The sequence below is a fragment of the Microtus ochrogaster genome, unplaced genomic scaffold (assembly GCF_000317375.1).
Source record: "Microtus ochrogaster isolate Prairie Vole_2 unplaced genomic scaffold, MicOch1.0 UNK1, whole genome shotgun sequence".
In the NCBI taxonomy this organism is placed as follows: domain Eukaryota; kingdom Metazoa; phylum Chordata; class Mammalia; order Rodentia; family Cricetidae; genus Microtus; species Microtus ochrogaster.
The window spans coordinates 18,827,025-18,853,642 of NW_004949099.1; the positions used below are offsets into that span (position 1 = coordinate 18,827,025).

Here is a 26,618-nt window from a genome sequence, read left to right on the forward strand (position 1 = left end):
AAGCCACAGAACTATCACCCACATTCATAGGGCTTAGTTTGGTACAATGCAGGTTCCCTAGCTATCAGTCCAGAATCAGTGAGCTCCTCCTAGTTCTGGTCAGCTGTCTCTGTGGGTTTTCCTTATGTTAGATTCTCTTCAGTATGCTGTAAATACCATTGGTTAATTTTTTTAAAAAAGCTGCTTTGGACCTATTGCAGGGCAGAATAGGACAAGGCAGGAATTCCAAGCAGATAGAGGAGGAGAAAGTAGGTGGAATAAAAGAAAACCATGTAGCCAACTGGAGACAGAAGCAGACTGCCAGACAGAACTTACTTGTAGGCCACAATCAAGTGACAATACACAGAATAATAGAAATGGGTTAATTTCAGATGTAAAAGCTAGCTACTGGCCAAGCAGTGTTGCAATCAATATAGTTTCAGTGTGATAATTCTGGGTCTAGGTGGATGGGAAATAAACAAACAGCCTATGACAACATTTTCTCATTGTGATTGTAACCCTTTTGCTCATTTAATTCCTCCTCCCTTTCTTTGACTGGATTCTGGGAGCTGATCATGGACCTTAGCTGTGGATCTCTGCTTCTTCTTAAAAGAGTTACTGGATGAAGTTTTGATGATGACAATTAGGGTGATCATCTATCTCTTGACAGGGGAAAGCCAGTTCAAGGACCTTCTCCTCTATTGCTAGGGCTCTTAACTGGGTTCATCCTTGTGGCTTTCTGGAAATTTCTCTATCATCAGGTTTCTCCCTGACCCTGCAATGGCTCTCTCTGTCAAAATATGAAGGAGGAAGGTCATTGGTTAATTAAATAAAGAAACTGCTTATCCTGATAGGTTACAACATAGGTGGGTGGAGTAAACAGAACAGAATCCTGGGAGGAAGAGGAAGTGAGCTCAGAGACACCATGCTCCCCTCTCCTGGGCAGACACAATAGCTCTGCTCTCTGAGGCAGACATATGCTATGAAGCAAGCCACCAGGTCAGACATGCTGAATCTTTCCCGGTAAGACTGGTGCTACACAATTTATTAGAGATGGGTTGATCAGGATATCAGAATTAGCCAGTAAGGGCCAGAGCTAATGGGCCAAGCAGTGTTTAAATGAATACAATTTGTGTGTTGTTATTTTGGGGCATAAGCTAGCCAGGTGGCCGGAGTGCTGGGGACGCAGCCCCGCCACTCCTATTACTACAAAAATATCTCTTTCCTTGATCTCCCTCTCTCCTCCAACTCAACCATCCTATTCCCTAATGTTCTCCTCCTACCTCCACTTCATCATTTTCTCCTTCCCCCTGCTCCCAATTTACTGCAAAGAGCTTATTTAGTTTCCCTTTCGAGGGTCATCCATGCTTGTTTCTTATTGTTCTCCTTGTTAACTCATTTCTCAAAGGGTGGTAGATTATAGCCTGGTTAGCCTTTACTGTTTGTCTAATTCCCACTTATGAATGAATACATACTGTGGTTGTTTTCTGGGTCTTGGGTAATTCAGTAGGATGGTTGTTTCTAGTTCTATCCAGTTGCCTGAAATTTTCAAGATGTTTTATTTTCTTTTACACCTTATCCATTCTTAAGTTGAGGGACATCTAGGTTATTTCTAGGTCTGGCTATTACCAACAATGCTGCTATAAACACATTTGAGCAAATGTTTTTGTGGTATGAGTGTGCATCCATTGGGTATTTGCCAAGATGGTATTGCTTGGTCTTGAGGTAGGTTGATTCCCAATATTCTGAGATATTGCCATGTTGATTTCCAAATTGGCTGTACAAGTTTGCACTCCCACCAGCAATGGAGCAGTGTTTCCCTTACTCCACATCTTCTCCAGCACAAGCTGTTATCAGTGTTTTTTATCTGAGCTATCCTGACAGGTATCTCAGAGTTGTTTGGATTTGCATTTCTCTGATGGCTAAGGATTTTGAGCAATTCCATAAATGTCTTTTGTTCATTTGAGTTTCTTTTGTTGAGAATTTTCTGATTAGATCTATACCCCATCTTAAATTGGATTAGTTGGTATTTTTATTCCTAGTGGGGGAGGTCAGTCCTCTATCAGATATGGGGAATTGAATGAGATATCCTGGTAAATAGGAGGTAAGGGGGGACCATAAAGGGGAAAGGATGGGGGATGAGAACATGAGAGAATAGGATGGTTAAGCAGGGAGAGGGACAGAGTAGGAAAACAGTTTAAGAGAGATCTTGATAGAGAGAGCCACTATGGGGTTAGAGAGAAATCTGGTGCTAGGGAAATTCCCAAGTATCTGCAAGTATGACCCCAGCTAAGACTCCTACAATAGTGAAGAGGGTCCTGGAACTGGCTGATACCTATAATCAGATTGGTGACTATCCCAACTATCATCATTCAGCCTTCATGCAGCAACTGATAGAACCAAATGCAGAGATCCACAACCAAACACCAGGCCAAGCTGCAGGATTTCAATTGAAGAAATGGAGGAGGAAATACATGAGCAAGGGAGATCAAAATCATGACAGAAACAGACAGCTGTACCTAACTCGTGGAAACTTGTGAACTCTAGACCAACAGTGTGGAACCTCCATGGGACCAAACTTGGCCCTCCATATGTAGAAGACAATGATGAATCTTGATCTATCTGAGGGCCTCTGGCAGTAGGACCAGAATCTATCCTAAAGCACAAGCTAGATTGTTGGAGCCCATTCGCTATGATGGGATGCTATGCTCAGCTTTAATGCTGGGAGAAGTGGCTTGGTTTGGTCACAAATTAATATGCCAGACTTTGTTTTGGTCACAAATTAATATGCCAGACTTTGTTGACATCCCAAAAGAGCCCTTACCCATTGGGAGGAGTGGTTGGTGGGAGAGGGGTGGGAGGAAGAACTGTAGTTGGAATGTCGAATAAAGAAAAACATAAATTTTTTAAATTTATTTCCTTTTTAGAAAATAAATTCTCAAAAAATACTATTTTCTCAAAAATAAAAAAAAAATTGTATCCTTACTTTTATATCTGGCAAATTCACCAGCATCTATTGCTCATATATTTTCATCTTTGCAGTGTTATTTTTAAAACATTTCTGCTCAAATGTGTGTATAGATACATACATATATACATACATGTGTTTGTGTCTATGTGTGTGTGTTATGAATGTAAAATGGTTTTTTTTTTGCTTTCTTGAAGTTATGTGCTGTTCTAGAGATATGTGTACCTATGGTATGCTGTGTTTATTGCTGTCATTTTCCTGTGTATTTGATTTCTTACAGCCCATCTTCCCGTATTGCTCATGCTTGAGGAGTTTTTGTAAAAATGACTTTCCATCACTGGATAGGCAGTACATTCCTCATCTTCTTAGTCATCTTATCTGGAACTCGCATAATTTATTCCTTGCAACTCCTGTTTGGACTTTGGATATATTGTGAAAACTCACCGTTTCTGGTCATAGGAAATCATGGATCATGAAGTTGGGTGAAATTTAGCCTGTTGTTTTGTTTTCCATATCACTGACACTGCTAACATGTTTCATTTTTTTTTGCTAACATGTTTTAAATGACTTGTACTAAGATTAGCCTTGGATAAACCATAGGTATACATCACTGGGAGAGGTCACATTTTCCTACTGTTCTCTGCAGACCTGGCTGGGTGTGCTTAGGCCTGAGTCTGAAAAAAAAAATTGGAATCAGTTTCCTAATCTGTTAGCCAACCAATTCAATAATGTTGAGTAAAAAGAAGTTTGATACAGTAATATCCAGTCCATGTGCATCAGATCTGGTTACCTACAGATTTGAATATTGTAAAAATAATTCTCCATGATGTTATTTCATGAATAAATCGAATGAGCAGGGGCAAGATTAAGGATTTGAAATCTTTCAATTCTGTGACCACAGTCAGACTGCCTTATATAGGAAGGTTTCTTAGTTTTGTTGTTATTTTCAGTAAACTTTAGTTATTGTTGTTGTTTTATGATATATGTTTGATGCTTGATGGAGAAGGGTCATCTGTCTATTGGTTAGACTCGCCGCTCCACTAGAGATGATCCTGTATTCTATTATGTCTTTCAGATATCACGGTTCTAGGAGTAAAATACATTCTGTCCATTCTTTCTAAAATAGCCTTTGCTATAATCCTGAGGTCCAATACCTATATTGCATTGATCAGAGGGGCATTAGGACTAACATTATGGAATAATTTATCCAGCACTGTCTAATAGCTGACAGCTAAAACTGAAGCTTTTGGTTGCCTATACTACTTAACAAAGCCAAATATACTGAAATTAAAACTTAAAATTACTATTGAAAAAATTATTTTACTTGGGTAAATGTTTTAGTTGTTTAATGGAAGTGGGGTTGGTAAGTGGATCATGAGGACGAAATATGGTTATTTTATTTAATTTTATGGCTTCTCTTTTTTATAATTTTTTTTAAATACCAATTCAAATTCCCACTCCTTTCCCTCCTCCCATTCCCTCCACACACCCTCCTACCTCATCCCCCTCTAATCCTGAGAGAGGGTAAGGCACTTTGCTTTGTGAAAAGTCCAAGGCCCTCCCTACTATATCTAGGCTGAACAAGGTATACATCCAAAGAGAATAGGATCCCAAAAAGCCAGTATATGCAGTAGAGATAAATCCCAGTGCCACTACCAGTGGCCCCTCAGTCTGCCCCAGCCATGCAACTGTAAGTCACATTAAGAGAGATTAGTTTGGTCCTCTGCTGTTCCTTATAAGTCCAGCTGGAGTTGGAGAGCTTTGATTAGCTCAGGTAAACTGTTTCAGTGGATCAACCCTTAATGGTCTTGACATCTTTGCTCATATTCTCATTCCTTCTACTCTTCAACTGAATCTTGAGAGCTCAATTCAGCACTCCAATGTGGGTCTCTGCCTCTGTTTCCATCTGTTGTTGGATGAATGCTCTAAAGTGATATTTAAGATAATCATCTCTCTGACTACATGGCAAGGCCAATTCCGGCACCCTCTCGTCTATAGCCACAAATAAAATAAAATATCTTGAAGTAACACTATCCAAGGAAGTGAAAGACCTATTTGACAAGAACTTTAAGTCTTTGAAGAAAAAAATTGAAGAAGAAACCAGAAAATGGAAAGATCTCTCATTCTCTTGGATAGGAAGGATCAACATAATAAAAATAGCAACCCTAGCCGGGCGGTGGTGGCACACACCTTTAATCCCAGCACTTGGGAGGCAGAGGCAGGCGGATCTTTGTGAGTTCGAGACCAGCCTGGTCTACAAGAGCTAGTTCCAGGACAGGCTCCAAAACCACAGAGAAACCCTGTCTCGAAAAATCAAAAAAAAAAAAAAAATAGCAACCCTACAAAAGCAATTTATAGATTCAATGCAATCCCCATCAAAATCTCAACACAATTCTTCACAGGCCTTGAAAGAACAATAATAAGCTTCATATGGAAAAACTAAAAACCCTGGATAGCCAAAAGAATCCTATACAATAAAGAAACTTCCAGAGGCATTACCATCCCTGACATCAAGCTCTACTACAGAGCTATGGTAATGAAAACAGAGAAGTTGATGAATGGAATCGAATTGAAGACCCACATATTAATCCACACACCTATGAATACCTGATTTTTGACAAAGAAGATAAAATCATACAATGGAAAAAAAGAAAGTGTCTTCAACAAATGGTCCTGACATAACTGGATGTCAACATGTAGAAGAATGAAAATAGATCCATATCTATCGCCATGCACAAATCTCAAGTACAAATGGATTAAAGACCTCAATATACATCTGACCACACTGAACCTGATAGAAGAAAAAGTGGGAAGTACCATTCAATGCACGGGCATAAGAGATCACTTCCTAAATATAATCCTAGTAGTGCAGACACTAAGAGCAACAATAAATAAATGGGACCTCCTGAAACTGAGAAGCTTCTGTAAAGAAAAGTCAATAAGACAAAAAAAAAAAAAACTGTCTTCTCTTAAAACAGATACAAATTTGAAAAAAAAAATCTGTCTTACTATATTTAAATTTCTTCATCTAAAAGGAATTAAAATGATAGCAGTGATGATGTTGTTGTAGATGAATACTATCAAAGCTCATTGACTTGCCATTTTCTTGTAACCAGCATGATATGACATAACTTATAAAAAGAACAATACTAAATTCCCAAACAATCATAATTAACAAATTCATGGGTGTTGCTCATACCTGCTAAGGCTGTTTGGATTCCGGGTTGTGTATTTTTAAACACTTGTTCTGCTGTCTTTCCAAACTGAGAAGTGTGCATTAATTCATAAGATTTTCATTGTCTGGCACTACTTGTATGGACTGAGCATCCTACAAATAAGTCCTAATGTCAAGTTTATGGTTCATAGTGTATATTTTGATATAAGAACAAATGCAGTCTTCTACTCTGTACATTGGCTCTTCTTCTGCCTTTCCTCCTTACAAGGAAAACATCCAGTCACATTAAATGTAAGAGCACGGACTCTAGGAATCCCAGTGCCAGATGTTGGAGCCACCAAGGTGTAATTAATGAACTGATGCAGGGAAGAATAAGGGGAGGAGTGGGTCAGAATGAGTAGCGCTGGACTGACTAAGCGTAATTACATGAAAGAAAAAAAACAGCAATTGAACGAATTGGGATTCTCAACTTTGATTACAAAAGGTTTCATTGAAAAGATGTTAAATGAGATAAAGGATTAGATGAGTAAGTCATGTTAATTAATACTGTTGTTTTTATTGTATGGTGTCGAATGTTCTTTGTTTATAGAATTGTAAACTATTAAATTTGAGATGAAAGCAGTTTAGTTCACAAAGTTATTTCACACAACTCAGAAAAAAGTCATCTAAAAATAATTTACTACATTAATTTCTGATGATTACATGTGTTGGTGTACAAAGGACCTAGGGCAACTTCCAGGAGTTTGTTCCTGCTTCCCTTCTTGCAAAGCAGTCTATTGTTTCTGGTGCGACACTGAATAAGCTGGTCTAGTTTTACTCTCACAGGGGTTCTGGGATTCACACTTAAATCATCAAACTTATGCATCTGGTACATTTACTTGCTGAGCTATGTCCTCAGGACAGAAAAAATATTTTTATCGTTCTTGAAGAATTTTCTTTACGATCAAGCTTATTATAACATACTATTTTCTAATGTTTGTAGAGATGAGATTTAATACACGTGTGTTCTCATCCAAGGGGAAGTAACTCAGTGGATATTTTCTTTTCTATCCCCAGGTGAGGGTCGTTTCAGCCGTCCTATTTTTATCCAGGAGCCACAAGATGTCATTTTTCCTTTGGATTTATCCAGATCTGAAATCATTCTGACTTGTACTGCAAATGGTTACCCTTCACCCCATTACAGGTAAAACTCCTCTTCTTGGTACCACTGTTGTCTTCTTTGGGGTTGCAGTAAAATAGACACATAGTAAAGATTCTCAGAAACAGTCTATATTTTCCAGAGTATACTTCAAGATATTTTCCCACTGCTATTCAGCTTTGTCTAGACAAGTCATAGAAGCATATACACACACCCCAAACCCTAACACATTCCCTCATGCTGCATTTTAGGCATCATTTCCAAGTAAACACTACTATGTAACTGTTGTTTATTTGACATTTATTCTCAGCATGAATCGAAAGCAAGGCCATATATAATTAGAATTGAGAAAGAGTGAAGACCACATAGAAATATAAGAAGAAAAAAAAAACAGGAAGACAGAAATGGATAAAGAAAGATTTACTTTCACAACTTGAAAAAGTTCTAACTTATTTTGCATTCAGTATAGATCTACTTCAGTTTAAGAACACTGTCTCATTTTCTCCAAATACAAGAGCTATGAAAATGGTTCTCTATAAACAAACAATCAAAGTAAAACCTTCAACTTTTCTCTTTAACTTCCCTACAACTCCCATTGTGCCAAAATTATTTATCGTAGAAAAACTATGTTGGAAGCACTGATGTACATTCCAAGGCCTAGAGGGGGTTTCTAGTACAGGAAAAAAAAATGTTTGTCTCTCATAGAGAATACTATTTTCAAAGTCTTCATTTGTATGTTATTTATAATTGCTCTGGTTTATTTTTGTCTATGTAAAGAACATATAAAGTGTTCTCTGGGATCTTTGCAATACACAATATATTTGCTTAAAGTAAAATTTTAACAAAAACACTTAAAAATAATAATCTTCTCCTCAGACATCCTTCAGTCTTCAGATCACTACAAAGAAACAAAGCAAAGGGCAGGGTGAAAGGAAGGATGAACATTTTTTCTTATTTACTCAGTTGTAGTGTGAGTAGAATTAAAAGATATATAAATATATGTAATTAAGTTGTATTTTTAAATGAAATGTTCTTTTGTTGGTAAGGACGGTGAGCACTGTGAATATAGTGAGAAAACTTATAAACATCAGAATGGCATTTCCTCATTTGGTATTTGGATTTTAAAAGCCTCCTGAAAGTTTTAATTTTTAGACATAAATTGAACTGACATACACAAAAAGCAACAATTAAGTAAATTTTAGAAAATTGGGCTTTCTTTTCTGCCTTTTCATATTGTGTTGAAATACAGTCCACATCTATATATCATTACTAGAGGAATGGGTCACACATTTGAATGGACAAAGCCAAAGTCATCTGTGCATTGTCTTGTACTTAACTTACATTTTGTAGACTATATTCCTCATTTTACAATCATGACTAAACAGTTGAAAAGCTAAGTCCTTTTCTTATTAAATTCTAAACCCAATGCAAGTCAACTGAGTAAGACCAATCACTTTACTAACGGTTTTACTCAAATTGGGACTTTTTAAAATTTATTTTGCTGCTAAAAGAAAAAAAAACAAAATAAAAACATAGACGTCTTGAGGCTGGTGAGATCACTCAGTATTGAAGCATCTTTGCTGCTCAGGTAAAGGACCAGGGTTTGATTCACAGCATCCACACGGTATTGACAACAGTCTGTAACTCCAGTTTCAAGAGATCAAATACCATCTCTGGCCTCTGTTGGCACTGCAAGTACATAGTTCACAGGCATACATTAGGCAACCACTCTTACACAGAAGAATACATTTTTAGAAAGGAGACATAACTTAATTTAACCTTAACTTAATCTAATTAAAAATGGACTGTATAAAATATGATTAATTCATTCTTCTAGCAACACCATATTTGAAATTATAGTTTTGGAGTTTAAAAGTTAATTCAGTTGATCAAAGCCATAGGAAAGTTTTCTGGGAAGGGAGGGATATCTGAATGCCTATATGTTTTTAAGTTTGTTAAATATAACCTAAATAAGTAAAGTATATTTATTTTTTTATTTTATTTATTTATTTTTTATTTATTAAGGATTTCTGCCTCCTCCCCGCTACCGCCTCCCATTTCCCTCCCCCTCCCCAGATCAAGTCCCTCTCCCTCATCAGCTTGAAGAGCAATCAGGGTTCCCTGACATGTGGGAAGTCCAAGGACCGCCCACCTCCATTCAGGTCTAGTAAGGTGAACATCCAAACTGCCTAGGCAAGAGGAACACGGGATGTACTCACTAATATTTGGTTTCTAGCCATAAATAAAGGACATTGAGCTTATAATTCGCAATCCTAGAGAAGCTAAATAAGAAGGTGAATCCAAAGACAAACATATAGGTATCCTCCTGAATATTAACCTTCATTAGGCGATGAAAGGAGACAGAGACAGAGACCCACATTGGAGCACCGGACAGAAATCTCAAGGTCCAAATCAGGAGCAGAAGGAAAGGGAGCACGAGCAAGGAACTCAGGACCACGAGGGGTACACCCACACACTGAGACAATGAGGATGTTCTATCCGGAATTCACCAAGGCCAGTAAAGTATATTTAAAATGTTTGTTTTGGCTATAGTCATAGAAGTATAAAATAGAAGTATAAACTACTGTTTAGAAAGAGTTTATTTTTTCCTTTTTTAATTTATTTTTCCATTCAAAAAATTTACAGTTCCTCCCCTCCTCCCATTCCCCTTCCTCTCCCGGACTCACTCTCCTCTCTCCCCCTCCCTCCTTAAGAGAGGGCAGGGAAGCCTGCCCCCTGGAAAGTCCAACCCCACCCCCCCTCCAAACCAGTCCTAGGAAGCTTTGCATCCAAATAGACAAATAGTCTAGGGTCCCAAAAAGCCAGGACATGCAGTAGAACCAAGTCCCAGTGCCTTTATCAATGGCTTCTCAGAAAGTTAGTGCATCAATGAAGACATAAATAAGTAATGTGGCTAGGAATTCTAACAGTGCTGAATGGTGTATGTTGCTCAGATATTTGTAAACTACAAAGCTGGAAGCAAGCAATTTAACTTCTTATTTCTAATTTTTATAAAGTGCTCAATATCCCTCTGTTTGCAGGATAAGGCACTCATGGTCAAGAGACTTTAAATGAGAAAAGAATTAAATTTTTAATGCCTAAACGCCAGACACAGTCCCAGTTTCCTTGATAATATAGCCAAGGGCAGTGGTATTTCACCCATTGGATTCTAGTGTATTGTAAAATCTAGTTTCTGCACTGCCATTTCTGTTTACATTTGTTTTTTTTTCTTTTTACAATTTACTAATAATAACATAAAATTTAGATTATTTGGTAGAATGTTCACTGGAGAAAAGGTCTTTATTATTACAGAGTCCAAGGCCATACAGGGTTATTTAGGCAAAATAAAAAACAGTATATGAGAGCTTTCCACTTAAAAATAAGAATTATGCGTTGCTGTGGCAATTCGATCCTACAGACAGCCTTTGGAGGATCATCTCTCTTTTTATTAAATACTCCCTTCTCCCTGGAGTGACAGTGGCCTTTCCTGGAGAGTATTTTTAATGTGCTCCTTTAAGATTTTGGATTACTGTTCTAATTAGGATCATAGTAGCAAATTTATTCTATTTTCCCCTAAATGTATTGTTATATTGGTTATTCTGTGGAGGGGATAAAAAAGCCGCGTATATTCTTCTTTCTGCTGTTGTTCTGTAAATTCAGCAGAGTAAACTGAAACTCATGGGAGCAATTAGCAATCTTGAAAGCAGATCTTTGGAAATAGTTAAAGAGTAATTGGAGTAAAGTCATGCTCAGTGAAACAAATGCTTTTATAAACAAGAGCACGATAAAGTCAGAAGCGAGGAAGGATTGCTTGTATAGTTTCAAAGCTCAAGGAACACATAAGATGATAAAGCTGAGTAACAGAGCTATGCAAAGGTCAAAGAGAGTGGGCTACTCAAAGTAAGTGGTAGGAGGGAATTACTAATAACTAGAATGTGCACGAAAGTCAGATAGCTGAGAACTTAATCCCAAATGCTCTATCTGGAAAAAAATATATATATATGTTATTTCTCTACATCATATGCTTTCTCACAGACAATAGAAGTAGAAATGCCAGTGATAACTTTTTTTTTTAAATTTATTTATTATGTATACAATGTTCTTTCTGTGTGCAGGCCTGAAGAGGGCACCAGACCTCATTACAGATGGTTGTGAGCCACCATGTGGTTGCTGGGAATTGAACTCAAGACCTCTGGAAGAGCTCTTAACTGCTGAGCCATCTCTCCAGCTCCCATCTGACAAATCTTCTTCTAACCACATATAGCCAGGAGAGAACCAACCCACTCTTAAGTGTTAGCCTCTCCTGGAAAAGACAGTCAGTAAAGTCTCAGGAGATGTCATTCTGTCCGCAAACACTTCTCCACTTCCTACTAAAGACTTCCTGCAGTCAAATCTGGTGTATGCTGTAACAGTTTTATAATGGACGGACACAAGAATGCACAGGGAAGCTGTGACTAAGCAGACAAGGGGACTCTTTACATGGAGACAACAGGTTTAGTCTCTAATAGCAGCAGCAGGCCAAACTAGAATGTGGATTTTAGTGTTTTTCTCCAGTGATCTGGGGCTGGGCTCAAAGTTAGGTGCCTGCAAGAAGCACTGAAAACCGGGAGCAGATTTGTGAGACATCACACACAAAGGCCTGCATTTCCACACATTTCCAAAGGAAAGCAAATAGAGTTCTTAGTCATATTATCCAGTCAGGTCTCAACTACTTAGTTGTGAAAGATATTCCTTAGTAAAAGGATCATATTCCAGTTCAAATTCATCACATCTCCTAGAAATAATGTGTTAATTCTCGTGCATAAAATATTCACTCGACACACATTTTCTAGCTTGTGTCATAGGAAAAGTTGCTTGGCTATATAATGCTCTCAGGAAAGTATGTCTGACAGTCACGTTAATGAAGTAAAACTATTTCTCCATTTATTTAAGCATATTAATTAGGACAAAGCCCACACCCAGAGCTGAACTTCTGATCTATATGCACAGTTTAATAATCATTGTACCACAGTGATTAGAATGATTACAGGACCACTGTGAAAAATTCATTTGCTGCAGCTAAGCCAACAACTTTGAATTTGTGTTGAAAAACAATTACTGCGCTTAATTAGGAGCATGTAATGATGACAGCAGTTATTCCGGTGATTGATTCCAAAATTAAAGAGAGCTGGCAAACTAAGTATGGTATACCCTTCTCTTTGAACATGATAGAGAACACTGAGGTCGGAGACCATGCCCTGTAAGTGAATGAAAAAAGACAGGTTTGCATTGAGATCAAGAGGGATATTGGTATCTTGAGACAGCCCGGCTGGAAGAAAAGTTTTCTATGTTTTGTGTCCTAAGAGCACAGGCAAGAAGCAGTATGTACACATTATTACTGGAAAAGTGCTGGGAAAACCAAGCTGTATAGATGGACTCTTGATGGCTGTTGTTCATCTTCATTTTATTAAAAAGAAGTTGACATACGCAGGAGGGGGCCAAATCATTATAAAGTTGATGGGATCGGTTCAAGTCCTCTGAATAATTAATATTTGAGTCATCACTTTATATCTTTAATCGTATGGAGGAGTACCCAGTTTTGTATTTCTTTTCTATTTTAGTAAGCATTAGTCAGATTTTTCTCCAGTGAACTGTCACAAAGCCATCCCCCAAATTAATGGTATTCAAAATAACTTTGGAGAATGCCATTCCTTTCTCACATTTACCCATCCTAACAAAACATTTTAAATATAATTTCACTATTAATAGAAAAAATCATAACTAGGGAGGCATATACCCTAAAATATGATTTGAGAACTGGGTACATCATATAGGAACAGGCCATTAGTGGCAGGCTCAGGACAAATACCCTAAAGCAGACGTTCTCATCCTGTGAGTCATGACATATTTTTGGAAGTCTAAGGACTTTTCATGGGTGTGTAGGGGGGGTCAACCATCAGAAAACACAGGTATTTACATTAAGATTTGTAATAGTAGAAAAGTAGATAACTTAAGTAGCAACAAATACAATTTTTTGGTTTGGGGTCACCACAACATGAGGAACTGTATTGAATCGTTGTAGTATCTGGAAGGTTGAGAACCACTACCCTAAAATCTAGAGTCAATAGCAGAAGCTGAAGGGCTTTCACATCTTCCCTTGCCCTCCTAGTTTTCAACTAAGCATAGAGTTTTCATGTCAGAGGTCACTTCCCAGGGACCCTAAGAAAGTTACTTACTTTTTCCTAGAGACACATAGTCATCAGTGAAAACATGGCCAGTCCCGCTGAGTTTTCACTAACTACAAACTTCAGCTCTTACTTGCTGTCATTTTTATCCTGGAAACTCCTAATTAAACCTAGCATTAAATATACGGTTCTGTCTGTGATTAGGGAGTTGCTCCCGAAAACCCCAGTTTCATAAAAGTGCTATGTTGAATGACTGTGTATGTGATAATACAGAGTTATAGGCCCTCTAGCATGATCCTGACAGTGAATAAAGAGAAATTTTGCTTTTTTTAATCTCTGTATTTTTCTACCTCTACAAGTATGAGTTACGATTCATTACTTTTAAATGCCTATTTCCATAAATGCTTTAAATGACTACATACAAATTATAACTTTGAGATATACTTCATTGATGTGCAATGTTTATAATTTAAAACATGATGTTGGGATGTTTCCAATTCAAGAAGTAAATCTAGTAAGAGGTAGTGAGTCTATATTTACTGTCTTGAAAAGACCAAATGAAGTCCTCTAAAGCTATTTAGGCTTCCTTCCAAATAGTGCTAATGCCCTTTTATAAGTAGATAATTCATGCACCAAAGGACTGTTGACTATTAGCTAACTTGAGAGATTTTGGCTTCTTAAAATCAAAAAAAAATATTCTCAAGCTGTATTTGTTGTGCTGGCATATAATTTTAGGTTGGCTTTCCTAAGTGCCATTGAAATATTTTCAATGTGATTAATTTTCCAAGTGGCAGACTCACAAAGACAATCACATTTTGAAGCTGTCGGGTTATTATTGTTTTGTTATCAGCCTTGAATGGGCATTGTCAGATCTTTGCTGGCGTTCTTTGTGCTGGATGTAATGTAGCCTTCTTGGGTTTCTGTTTCTAAGTCATTTCTGACATTCAGTTTTGCAGTGTCAATTGTGAGGATTCGGGTATGGTATACATTATTCGAAAAATCTCTAAAGAAATGGATGTCAGAATTATTAACTGATGTATAATTTTTTATTTCTCATTTTAAGAGCCCTAATACCTTTCTGATTTCTTGTGTGTGAGTTATTGTAACTTATAAAAGGTTAAGGACTTTTAAACAACCTATCAGTTTGCATCAATGGCCCCAGAACAGTTGTATTTGTCAGGCTTGGTAGCATAACCCTATAATCTTAGCTTGAGCTACAGTAATACAAGAGAATTGTAAGCTCCATCCAAGCTAGTCAAGGCTTTAGAGTGTGTTTGGGTTCGCTGGGGCAACTTGGTGAGAACATGTCTGAAGATTTAAAAAAAAAAAAAGTTAAAATGAGTCTGTAGATGAAGCCCAGTGGTACAGCACACAGGAAGAATATGTGAGGTCAGTCCTAGTTCAAACCCCAGCACTAAACACAAAACACAGAACATGTGAAATTACAGAGGTCTCCCAATAGGTAATCATGTATTTTGTTTTGTTTTTGTTTGCTTATTTTATGCTTATAGGAATTAAAGTTGTATGATTTTATGATAAATAGCATTTTGTTCTTTATATTATATATGTAATTTTATTTCTTTTTTATCTTTGAAGGTGGAAACAAAATGGCACAGATATTGACTTCAGCATGACTTATCACTATAGATTAGATGGAGGCAGTTTGGCCATCAGCAGCCCCCGCACAGATCAAGATATTGGCACATACCAGTGTCTGGCCACCAATCCTGTGGGCACCATTCTGAGTAGGAAAGCAAAACTACAGTTTGCATGTAAGTTTGTGGGAAAATTCCATACTCAATATATATCCTAGAAAATAGTCTAATGATGTAGCTATATTGGGCCAAAAAGATAGATTTTTTTTTCAGTAACCTGCTCTTTGAAATCAAATGGAATTTTATATGCACAAAAAGTTTTGGTTGTGTAATTTATAAATCTAGGTTCCTAAGGATAATGAAAATCTATTATTGTTTTTAGGTAAAAAATATTTTTTGTTAATTATATGTTGTGAAGTACTCTTAGAAGTACCACCTGCCAATATTAAGATCACACATATAATATTGCTGCCCTTTCTTTTAATAAAGTGTTAGTGTGAACAGTACAGAAAGCAACCCCACGGCAGTAGTGTCATGTGGGGCAGACGGGCATTTCTCTAGGAACAGCGATCATACACCCACAGTGATATGTAGGTGGAAATAAAGTGGTTGCCACAGGCAGGCTTTGTATTAATTGTAACAATGTCCAGCTGCATCACATAAATGTCATCCAAGTAATTACCTTTGTGACATTTGGGGACATTAGCAGATGAACAATAGACACTGCTTCTTATATCCTGTATATATAGTGTTTCCAGGGACTAAAATGCTTCATATTGGATTCAGTGAAAGCTTTTTTTGAGAGTAATTATATCTCACAATGTGGACAAAGTAGAAGGCTTGCATTTCTCCCTGGTATGACTCTCTGCACTCTAAATAAGTAGGGAACTGAATGTTAGTTGTTGCTGTTTCGTGGCTCAGGGAAATGTCTATGATGTCTATAACTTTCGAAAAACAAATTTAAAGATTGTGTTTGCATCTTATCCTACCCTGCAGATATGTTATCAAGCGTGTTCTGCACCAGAGATCACATGATCTACACAAGGTGCTTGGAGGTGCAATGCTTGGCACAGAGCCTGCTTATACATTATGTACATATAATACCCAATAATCATTACAGTTGATTTCTGAATTCATCTTAGAGAATCACTTGAAAATATACTATATACTATACACATCCCCTACAGAAATATGCAGCTGTTAGAGACTGGTTTGTTTGGAAGGTGGACATCCCAGAACATTGCAATCAGACCATACACTGACAAATTCCAAAGAAAATTTTATACAGCCAGAATATTTGTTTGGAATTTCCCAAGTTTCTGTTGCATTATTTATCAAATATCAGGCCCTGTCATAGTGGTGGAGGCTTGCAATGCCTTACCTGAGTGCTAAGAGTGTCTCAAAAAGAGACAAACATATAAACAAATTAAATAAATCTTGAGTGTTTACACCTGTAAGGACAACACTGTAGTTCATATAGCCACACATTTCTTCTTAATTGCTTGCACCCTAAAAAGTAGTTTAAAATCATCTCTATGATTTTAAGTTATATTTTGGCTTAAAGAAACACATCTATTTCAAACTTTTCCTAAATAAATATATTCTTATCTTTGCCAAAATGGGAAAAAAAAACGTTAAACTAAAAAGAAGTTAGATTATTTACTTGCATAAGTGAGATAAGTCAGTTCTTTGGCTATATCTCCATTATTCTTTTTCCATTGCTGGCCTAATGGTTAATGGCTACTGTACTTGTTGTGTAAACCTGAGGATCTGAGTCAAAACCTGAGCACCCATAGAAAAAAAAAAAGCTGAGTGTCTTGAAATAGCCCTGTAATTACAGTCTAAGGAGGTAGAACAAGAGGATCTTTGAGGCTTGCTAGCCCGCTCATCTAGTCTATTTGGTCAGCTCCGTATTCTGTAAGAGATCATGAGTCAAAAAATCATTTGGGAAGAAAATGAGGAAGAAGCCTGAAGCCAACCTCCAGGCATCACAAAATGTACACACACGGGAACCACGTATGAAACAACACAAACTTTCACTACTATCCATGCAAAAAGTTGGTCTTCCCATATTCAGTAACTGAACTTTGTTTTGCAGACTAAAAGATTGTAGGCATTAAGACTGACATTTTGAGGAGATAGAAAAAGCCCAAGTATTTTGCATTCTGCATAATACTTATACTGATGCAGTGTCTGAAAGGATTCCTGTTGCATACAGTTGAAGGGCTTCAAGAATATAACACAGAAAGAATAGTTTCTGACCCAATGAAACGTTTCTGAACTTCATGACCAGTTTCTTCATTCTTGTATGCTTTATCATCTTCTTAAATTAACAATGGCTGTTTGACTGGAAAGGTTATTGGCTGAATAACAACACTGGTCAAATGTTGGAATCTCAGATAAAGTCATTCCCAAACTCAACTTGTATCCAACAGAACACAATTAGGTCTGTTTTCACAATAACCTTCTGGTGAGAAATTTACAGATTGAAACACTCACCATCATTCAACATACATGAAAATAACATGGTTTACCTGGAATATGAGTGTGAGGGTTTTTATTCACATAAACAATTAAGAAATGATATCTCTAATTCCCAATTTCATTGATTCTCTAACACGTTCAAACATTATATACATATATACATACATATACACAAATATATATATCATATACATATACACATATATAATCTTATATTTTAAATTATTATTTCACATAGAAAACTCTTCTTATTTGTATCTAAAGTTTCTTCTTATATTTCAAATTCATTTAGTATTTTTATTTGCATACATTGATTAAAGAGAAAAGTGGTTTTAAATTTGAGATTCATGCACACCCATGAATCATTTATCTATAAATGATCATATTTAGTTCTTTATTTCTCTATTTTATCCTCCCATACTACTGTTATTTCCTTTTCAGTTCCAACTCATCCCCCATATGTTCTAATACCTTTGTTTATAGCATAATGAGTTTCATTTAAGTTTGCATAAGCTTAAATGATGGCTTATTTATAAAGTATGGGCAACTTACCAGTAGCTATGCAAGTGAAACAAATATCCCCATTGTTTTTCAACCACCAATTGCCTATAAATCTTCAGGAAACTGTGGTTCTGTGAGGTACACAATATTGTCCATGTCTTGCATAATAAATCATAGCAGATAAGAGTTCAGAGTTCAACAGCCAGAAGACAGTATTGCACAATTGTCCACCTTTCCTCTGGACTTACATTCTATTTGACCCCTTTTTCTCTCATGTCTCCTGAGCCTTGAAGGGATGTGATACAAGGTCTCTCATGTATGACTGAGAATTCAGCAATCACTTAATTCTCAACATTTTTACCAATTAATCTTTATGCCTGGAGATGATGCCACACGCCTTTAATCCCAGCACTCGGGAGGCAGAGGCAGGTGGATCTCTGTCAGTTTGAGACCAGCCTGGTCTACAGAGCTAGTTCCAGGACAGGCTCCAAAGCCACAGAGAAACCCTGTCTCAAAAAACAAACAAACAAAAAAAAACAATTAATCTTTATATTTACCACTGCCCAACATGACAAGTTCATCTAAACTAATCTGACAGAAGCATGTATCTAGGGCTATGAAGATAGTTAATTAAAAGGAACATTGTTAGATGTATCATATTCATTTAACAACAAAAACAAAACAAACAAAACAAAAAACAAACAAACAAAATGAACAAGAGTTTTCCCACCAGGGCCTATGACCTCCTCAGCCACACTGGCTTTCTGCTGAGTTTACAGTACCAACTATAAATTCTTCCCTGTGACTGAAGTTTCCAATCCAATTAGATAGTAACTGATAATCCCCAGAACAGGCCCACCATTATTTAATCAGTGAGCACTGGTAGCCTGGGCAATCAGTAGCATTGCACATAGGACCCACAGCTGGGTATGACAGTTAGTGAAAATTTTCTCCCAGCAGACTGGATAGCAGCATCAGGCACTAGAAGGGTAGCCAGCAGGGAGTGACCTTCTAGTTCAATTCTAGCTTGATTTCTCTGAATCTTAAGCAGAGCATGTGGTGTCTTTGTGTGATAGGGTTTTATTTAAAGAGGGAGGGATCTATGTGATTAAGTCAGTTTTTTTTTAAACAGGTACAAAATATAAAGGACACATAAAACAAAGCTGCAATGCTGCTGCTGCTTCAGCTGCTGATCCTCTCATTCCAAAGGGAGATCAAGGAGGTCCAGGGAAGGCCACTAACCTTCCATGTGACACTTCCCCTGAGGTTTAATTGAGTCACATATCTCCATAGAAAACCACATCCACTAGTAAAAGCAACCACAATACAAGTGGTTTTCAGACTGAATTCCCACAACATTTCCCCCCTTTTGTCTAAAATAAAAAGGAAGTTGCTAATCCTAACAATAACAAAAATTATATAAATTGGAATATTTATCAATTAAGAAATACATCTTGGATATTCAGACTATAATTAATAAGCATTTTTATAGATATTATTCAAAATAGCTATCCTTTCCTGCAGAATCTAGGCTTATACCTGATATATCTTTAGTTAAAATCCATGAGGATTATATTTGTAACTATCAAGTCTTCAATCTCATCAAAGTTTTGAGGACCAAATTACCACAACAGTCATTACCTAGTCCTTGCTTTTCATACTCTTTATTTTTTATAGTTTTATTTATTTATTTTTATTTTTTTCCTTTTAAATACTTTATAAATAATACAAATCAAATTTTCCACTTCCTTCCCTCCTTCTACTTTGCTCCAGCTCCCCCACAGACCCTCCTCCCACCCCCTTCCAGTCCTAAGAGAGGGTAAGGTACCCTGTCCTGTGGGAAGTCCAAGCCTCTTCCTATATCCAGGCTTAGGAAGGTATACATCCAAATAGAATAAGATCCCCAAAAGCCAGTACATGCAGTAGAGACAAATCCCTATGTCATTATCATTGGCCCCTCAGTCTGCCCAATTGTTAGCCACATTCAGAAAGTCCAGTTTGATCCCATGCTCATTCAGTCCCAGTCCAGCTGGAATTGGTGAGTTTCCATTAGCTCAGGCACACGGTCTCATTGGGTGGACCAACCCCTCATGGTCCTAACTTCCTTGCTCATATTCTCCTTCCTTCCACTCTTCAACTGAACCTTGGGAGCTCAGTCCAGTGCTCCAATGTGAGTCTCTGTCTCTATCTCCATCCCTCGCTAGACGAAGGTTCAATGGTAATATTCAAGATAGTCATCAGTTTGACTATGGGACAAGGCCAGTACAGGCACCTTCTCCTTCACTGCCCAGGGTCCTAGCTGGGGTCATTCCTGTGGACACTTGGGAACCCCTCCAGAGCCAAGCCTCTTGCCAACACCAAAATGGCTCCTTCAATTATGGTATCTCCTTCCCTGCTTCCATATCCGCCCTTCCTCCATCTCAACCATCCCACTCCCACAAGCTCTCCCTACCTATGTAAAAGATCCACACTCTTTATATTTAAAGTCTCTGTTGAACTGGCATATAACAGCAAAGTCAGATATTTCTTTTGTCTCTATTTTATAGAATATATGGTTAAAACCTACAAGATTATGGTTTTTCTCAAGGTATGTTGCTAACAAACACATTTTAATTATTTTTATTTAGAAAAAGAAAAACTTTCTTTCTAAAATTAATGCTCCTCATTCTGACCCCTTTACAGAAAGAACTCTCTATAGAAGTCAAGGGCAACCTCTTTCTTCATTTCAGGTTCAAAAAAAGCAGTGTATTTTCTAAATAATTTTAAAAATGAATATCTGTAAGGCAATAAGCTGCCTAATATGCTTTGGGGATCATAGTGTAGTAGCTCATGCACTACTTGTGTATCATGAAGGATGCATCCTGTCCCAGCTATGCAGCTTCCTTTTCTGTGTATTTAACACTCCAGCTCTGTCCAGAGGATGAGGTGAGACACAGAGAAGAGCAGGCCTATCTGTCCTTGATCAATGCTCCCCCATTTTTGTCTTCTTCTGTGAGCTTTCCACTAATTCATCTCTTCTGAAAAATTTAATGAACTTTCCCTTTTTCAGAATTATTTTTAAGAACTCTGTTATTCCTTCCAATGTTATTTTTGTCAGCACAACCAAGTCAAGCTACCAAGTAGGTAACTTGTAACCATGTGAGATTTTAGCTGCTTTTATCTCAACTTTATTTATTTGTTTATTTATTTTGATAGCTTCATACATGAGGTACAGTTGATCTTATTCATTTAAATTCCCCCACCCCCAGATCCTACCTTTAAGCAACCCCAAGGAAGACAGATGTCATTCACTATCAAATTGTTGGACAACTGGTTTTCTCACATGTCAAAAATTTATCCAGAATCCCCACTTATACATATTTACCAAAGTCAGAATCAAGTTATACATCAAAAGGAAGATGTTTGCATTTGTGTACTGTCTTTGGTAGTTTGCTGTAGCATCAACTAGGCCTGCAGATTCAATAGACTTATAAGCACCCTTCTGACCGCACTGTGTTCATGTGAGGAACTGCAGGTATATATTAGGTAACTGATGATTTTTGCTTACAACTTTTATCTTAGTGGTAGCAGTCTGAAGGTACAACCTAAACTTATTTTAGATATGTCCTATAACTCTCTGCCTTATGACATCTCAACATGAAAACTTCCTGATAATGTGGCCTATGTTTTTAAAAAGTGCCTATTATAAAATAGGGCAAATATGTCTTCAGTCTTAACAAATCATTCACCGCTGCTTTTAGACATGTTTTACATTATTGATCACAAAAGTCCGTGACAACCTTTCTTAGCATAGGACTCTGTTCTGGCAAGTACTCAGGCATATTCTAATATAGTCCCACCCTACCCAACCCCCTCCAAATTTGACTCTGAGAGGAAATTCTGTCCCTTGTCACCTCTTATCTTTCACCCCAGCATTCCAGAGTGATAAATCCAGATTGACTCATGAAGCAACTTGTAGCTGCTTTAAATTTTCCTATTTCTCAAGGGTTTTGTTGGCAAAGGCTATAGGTGAATTTCCTTCTTTCATGTGTATGCTAATGAATTGCTTTGTACTCCTGTATTCCACTGGGGTATTGGGATCTCTGTCTGCCATTTAAAATACCGTCCTGAGAAACTGAGATAGGTGTTAGGAAAGAAACCTAAAAATTTACTAAACTGTGTTTAGCAGGTTTTTAGTATCTGCTTTTAGAAATCTGTCAATAAAATATATAGACACTTAGCATGAAATCATGCTAAAACTTTTGGATTCTGTTGTATTTCATACTTAATCATAGATGATATGTTTCAAATACATTTCTTCTCTCAGTGCAGAAGGAAAGGCAACTTGAAAGCCTTCAAATTGATTCTACATTTATTAATCTGGCCACCACCTGTTTATACTTGTTCTTAGATGTCTTAAACATAATACTAGGTTCTAGAGACTAAATGGTAGAACTAATGCTGGCAGATACCTCCTATTTTTACAGAGCAAAAAAATACAAGTAATTAAGTAAAATTCTAAACAAAATAATACAAAAAGAGAAAAAAATTACCCATGCGTAGTACATACTATTGAGATTTATGCAAAATGACTCTCTTCTTTTTTATGGTAAAGCCTCTGATAGGCTCAAAATCCTCATTTCAAAAGGGAATAAAGAACTCATTTGCCCATAAGCACAGAAAAAATAAATCAATATTCAGAGAGAGTGGGATATAGGATCCCTCCCCTGCTGTACTCGGCACTGCTTCAAGAAATCTTATAAGGTGAAATAAGAGGTGGACTTCAAGTTACTGAGCAATACCCTTACTAGGCAGTAGCTAAGGTTGGAGAAAGAGCTAAGAATGTCAACCAAATGTGAAGTGATTTGATTTGAGCATGAGATGGATGTTTCTGATCTCAACACAGAAACTAGGTAAAGTAGGACATTGCGATTCAACAGGAAAAGTGTGTGACCAGAACCTCATGGAAGAGGCAAGGAGAGACTGAGCATGATGAAAGAAGCAAAACACTGGATTGAGAAATGACAATTCTTCTTGGCTGTGGCTGAAAAGGAACTTTGTTCTCCTTTATGCAATGGGACAGTTGAATGAGACTGTGAGCCTCTGAGAAAACTTGGGAAAGTCAGATGACAATACAGTGGACATAGGTACCAAAGCAAGCTACCTGTTTTTGAAGACTGTCTGCACTATGACATTGTACCCAGAGTTAACTCATGTGTAAAATGAGAGTAGTGGCATTGCCCAATTCATATAAGATGAATAGGGGACTAGATATCAAATACACACAGACCAGAGGGCAAGGGTAATGGATAGATTGTTGTTAGATGAAAATAGCAAGGCTACCCATAGCCTCGCTCCGCACTGTTAACAGGCCAGAATTTGCTTTTCATTATTCATTCTAACACCAAGTATTTGATTCATGACCAGAATTTTGAAGCTGCTGCTCATAAAGGCAATTTGAAATGCACCATACATTTTCCTTGACTATGTTAGCTTTAGATATTAAAATTATTAATACCAAAGTTATACATGTTTAGGGGTGTTCCAAGCCTTAGTTCATTTAACTTATGTGGTGAGATTACAGAATCCTGCATCATATCCCAGAACCAACTTTGAATGCTTCAGGCTTAACATGTAATAACAGTTCATTTTAAATCACCATAAACATGTAGACATTTACAGCCATCATCATTTTTCCAGAGGAATGCAAAAGGTTTTATACCCACCAAGCCATTCATCATTATTCTGAACCTGTAAACTATTCTAAACCATATTTTACAGATAGAGAATTTCAAGGTGATACAACTATGCTCCCTGCCCAAGGTCACTCAGCGTTTACAGGCTCTGAATTTCTCATGTGTACATTGTGAGATATTTTTTATAGTGTGTATTTATTTAGAAAGTAGAATCCTCATGAATCAAAGAAACACTGGCCTAGGAAAGTAGCTTAATAGGGAAATTGTTCCCTCTTAGGCATGGGAATCAGAGTTCAAACTCCAAAAAAAAAAAAACACACAAAACAAAACAAAACAAAAAAACCAGGATGTGATGACACGTGTCAACATTAAAGAATCAGAGACACAGATAAATCCCTGGGGTTTGCTGTGTAGCCAGCCAAGCCTACTAAGTGAATTCATGGCAATGGCTTAGTCTCAAATAAAAACTTAGAGCACTTGAGGAATCGCCACTGGAATCATCCTGACATCCGCAAGAAACCATATACACCTGATACATTCACATGCACACACACATACACACATTTGAAAAATAAACAGTTATACAACAGTATGTAGAATCTTAATCTAAAGATCATTGACTCCAAAAGGATTTCAAGGCACTTGTAAACTTGCAAGTTATGTGTCTCATTATTTCTTAAACTGGAGGACTCTCATATTGATAAACAAAAATAAAAAAAAGCATTTGGGACCTGATCAATTCTAAATGTCATTGAAGTGCAGCCCAAACTACACACGATACTCATGGTGATAAAGTGCGTTTATATCTGGAAAATAAAATTAAGTCCCAGGAAAAGAACTTTTTAAAAATAACACTCAAAAATGCATTTGGAAATCGCAAAGACTCTGGTAATTGTAAAGTGTGCATTAAGTGGCTAATGCATACCCAATTATCAATGAAAATGCCAAATGCCTTTTAACATCGCTTTTGCAGAAGAGAATGACATGAACACGTACAAGGAGAAATGTTTCTCTCTAGTTTCATAAGTGAAAGAAAGTTGACAAATTAGCAATGCTTTTCATTATAAAGTTGAAGCAGTGCTATCATATTACAACGGATTTAGTGTTCTAAATTTATGTTAATGCTATAATAACATTGCTGCCAATTGGTATGTTAAGGAGAAAACTTTGTCTTTAAAAATAATCCACATCTTAAACAAATGGGCTGTGAGAGATGCACGGTTAAATTACAGCTCATTCCTATCGTATTTATCTTAAAAATCAACAGGAATGTAGATTATCCAATGTGTTACCCTCATTTTCCCCCACATCATCACTGCTGGAAATCTATTTATGTGTCTTATCAAAACTGATACTTATTTTTTTTGAAATTCAACCTCTCCCAATGCCTTTCTCTACTTATGTTCAGCAGGGCCTAATCTTTATGCTCCATTTTAATAAAATTGCACGTTTAAGCTGCATGAGCTAAGAATCATGGTGGGAGAGGAAGATATTATAAAGTAAGAGATTCATCCCGTCAAAACTGAGAGTTTCTTATTTGTTAAGCTGCAGAAGAAATAGGGAAGAGAAAAGACTTGCTGATGACTCACTGGACAAATGGCTTTGGGCTAGTTATGTTCATAGCTCATGAGAATGTATCTCTGGGGAATGATGAAATGCTACATTGTAATGAAGTTCTCACTTGCTTTAAAGGATAGGATGAATTTTTTGGTAGCATTTGTTTTGAATATATATCCAGTATTATCTAAATTAGGATCTGCTGTTTAAAAAAACAACTAATGATAATAGACTTAAAAGACTCCCATGGAAATGTTTATTGTTTTAAATGATTAATTTACATGATCCTTTCTTACAAAGCATGATGTTTACAGAAAATATTAAAAAAATAAATCACACTCAATGTCACTCGACTAAAAGAAGTATAGATAGAGAATATTTCCAACATCTTCGACAACCTTCTCAGTACTTTTCTCCTTCAAAATCTTCTTCCTTTTTGAAAGATGAGCCTCATTTATATGTCAGTTGATCATTTATACGTAAGAATTTTTAAAAATTCCCTTTCTGTGCATATACAATGTGTGTATAAATGGTTACGATGTGTTCATAGTATATGTGTGTTCCTATATGTGAAGGCCAGAGAACATATAAAAGACGGGTACCAATTCTCATCTCCCATCTGTCTTAACTTGATTGAGCCTTTATGTTGTTTGATGCCAGCAAGTTTCTAAGGAGTGTCCTGTCTCAATTTAAGAGGAGGACTGGGGTTAGACATGCTGGCTATTATGATTGACTCTATGTGGGCTCTGATCATTCAAATGAGGTCCTCATATTTATGTGGTAAGTGTGTTACCCATTAAGCCAAATTCCCTGCTTTTTCAACTTTTATATGTTAAAATTGTATAATCTATGTCAGGTTTTGATTCTTTAGCCAGGTGGTGGTGCACATGCCTTCAATTCCAACACTATGGAAGCAGTGGCAGGCGGATCTTTGTAAGTTTGAGACAAGTCTGGTCAATAAGAGGTAGTTCCAGGACAGGCTCCAAAGTTACAGAGACACACTGTCTCAAAAAATGAAAAAATAAAATAATGATCCTTTAAACAGTTATGTTTGTAGGTTGAGTTTTTTTTAGAGCAATTATCTATAACTTAGTATCAACAATTTATCTACCTCCTGCATTAGTTTCTTTTCTCACCGTATCACTGCTGTGACCAAATGTTCAACAAAAGCAAGTTGAAGAAATAAGAGGTTACTTTGGGCTCATAGTTTGGGGATGTAGTATATCATCGTTGGGAACGGTGTGGTGGCAGCAGAAGTCTGAAGCTGCTGATTACATGACATCCACAATCAGGATCAGAAAGAGACCCATGTCAATGGTCAGCTTGGTTTCTCTCTCTCTCTCTCTCTCTCTCTCTCTCTCTCTCTCTCTCTCTCTCTCTCT

General features: G+C 37.0%; 1 protein-coding gene across 3 annotated transcripts in view; it reads left to right on the plus strand.

Moving 5' to 3' along the window:
- Positions 1-26,618, plus strand: part of Cntn6 (contactin 6) — a 375,071-nt gene that overhangs the window by 139,624 nt on the left and 208,829 nt on the right. For all 3 annotated transcript variants that reach the window (XM_005364955.3, XM_013353087.2, XM_026788275.1), the window contains exons 3-4: positions 7,179-7,305; positions 15,021-15,196. In XM_005364955.3, the coding sequence (XP_005365012.1) occupies positions 7,179-7,305; positions 15,021-15,196 (303 nt within the window). The remainder of the gene's footprint in view (positions 1-7,178; positions 7,306-15,020; positions 15,197-26,618) is intronic.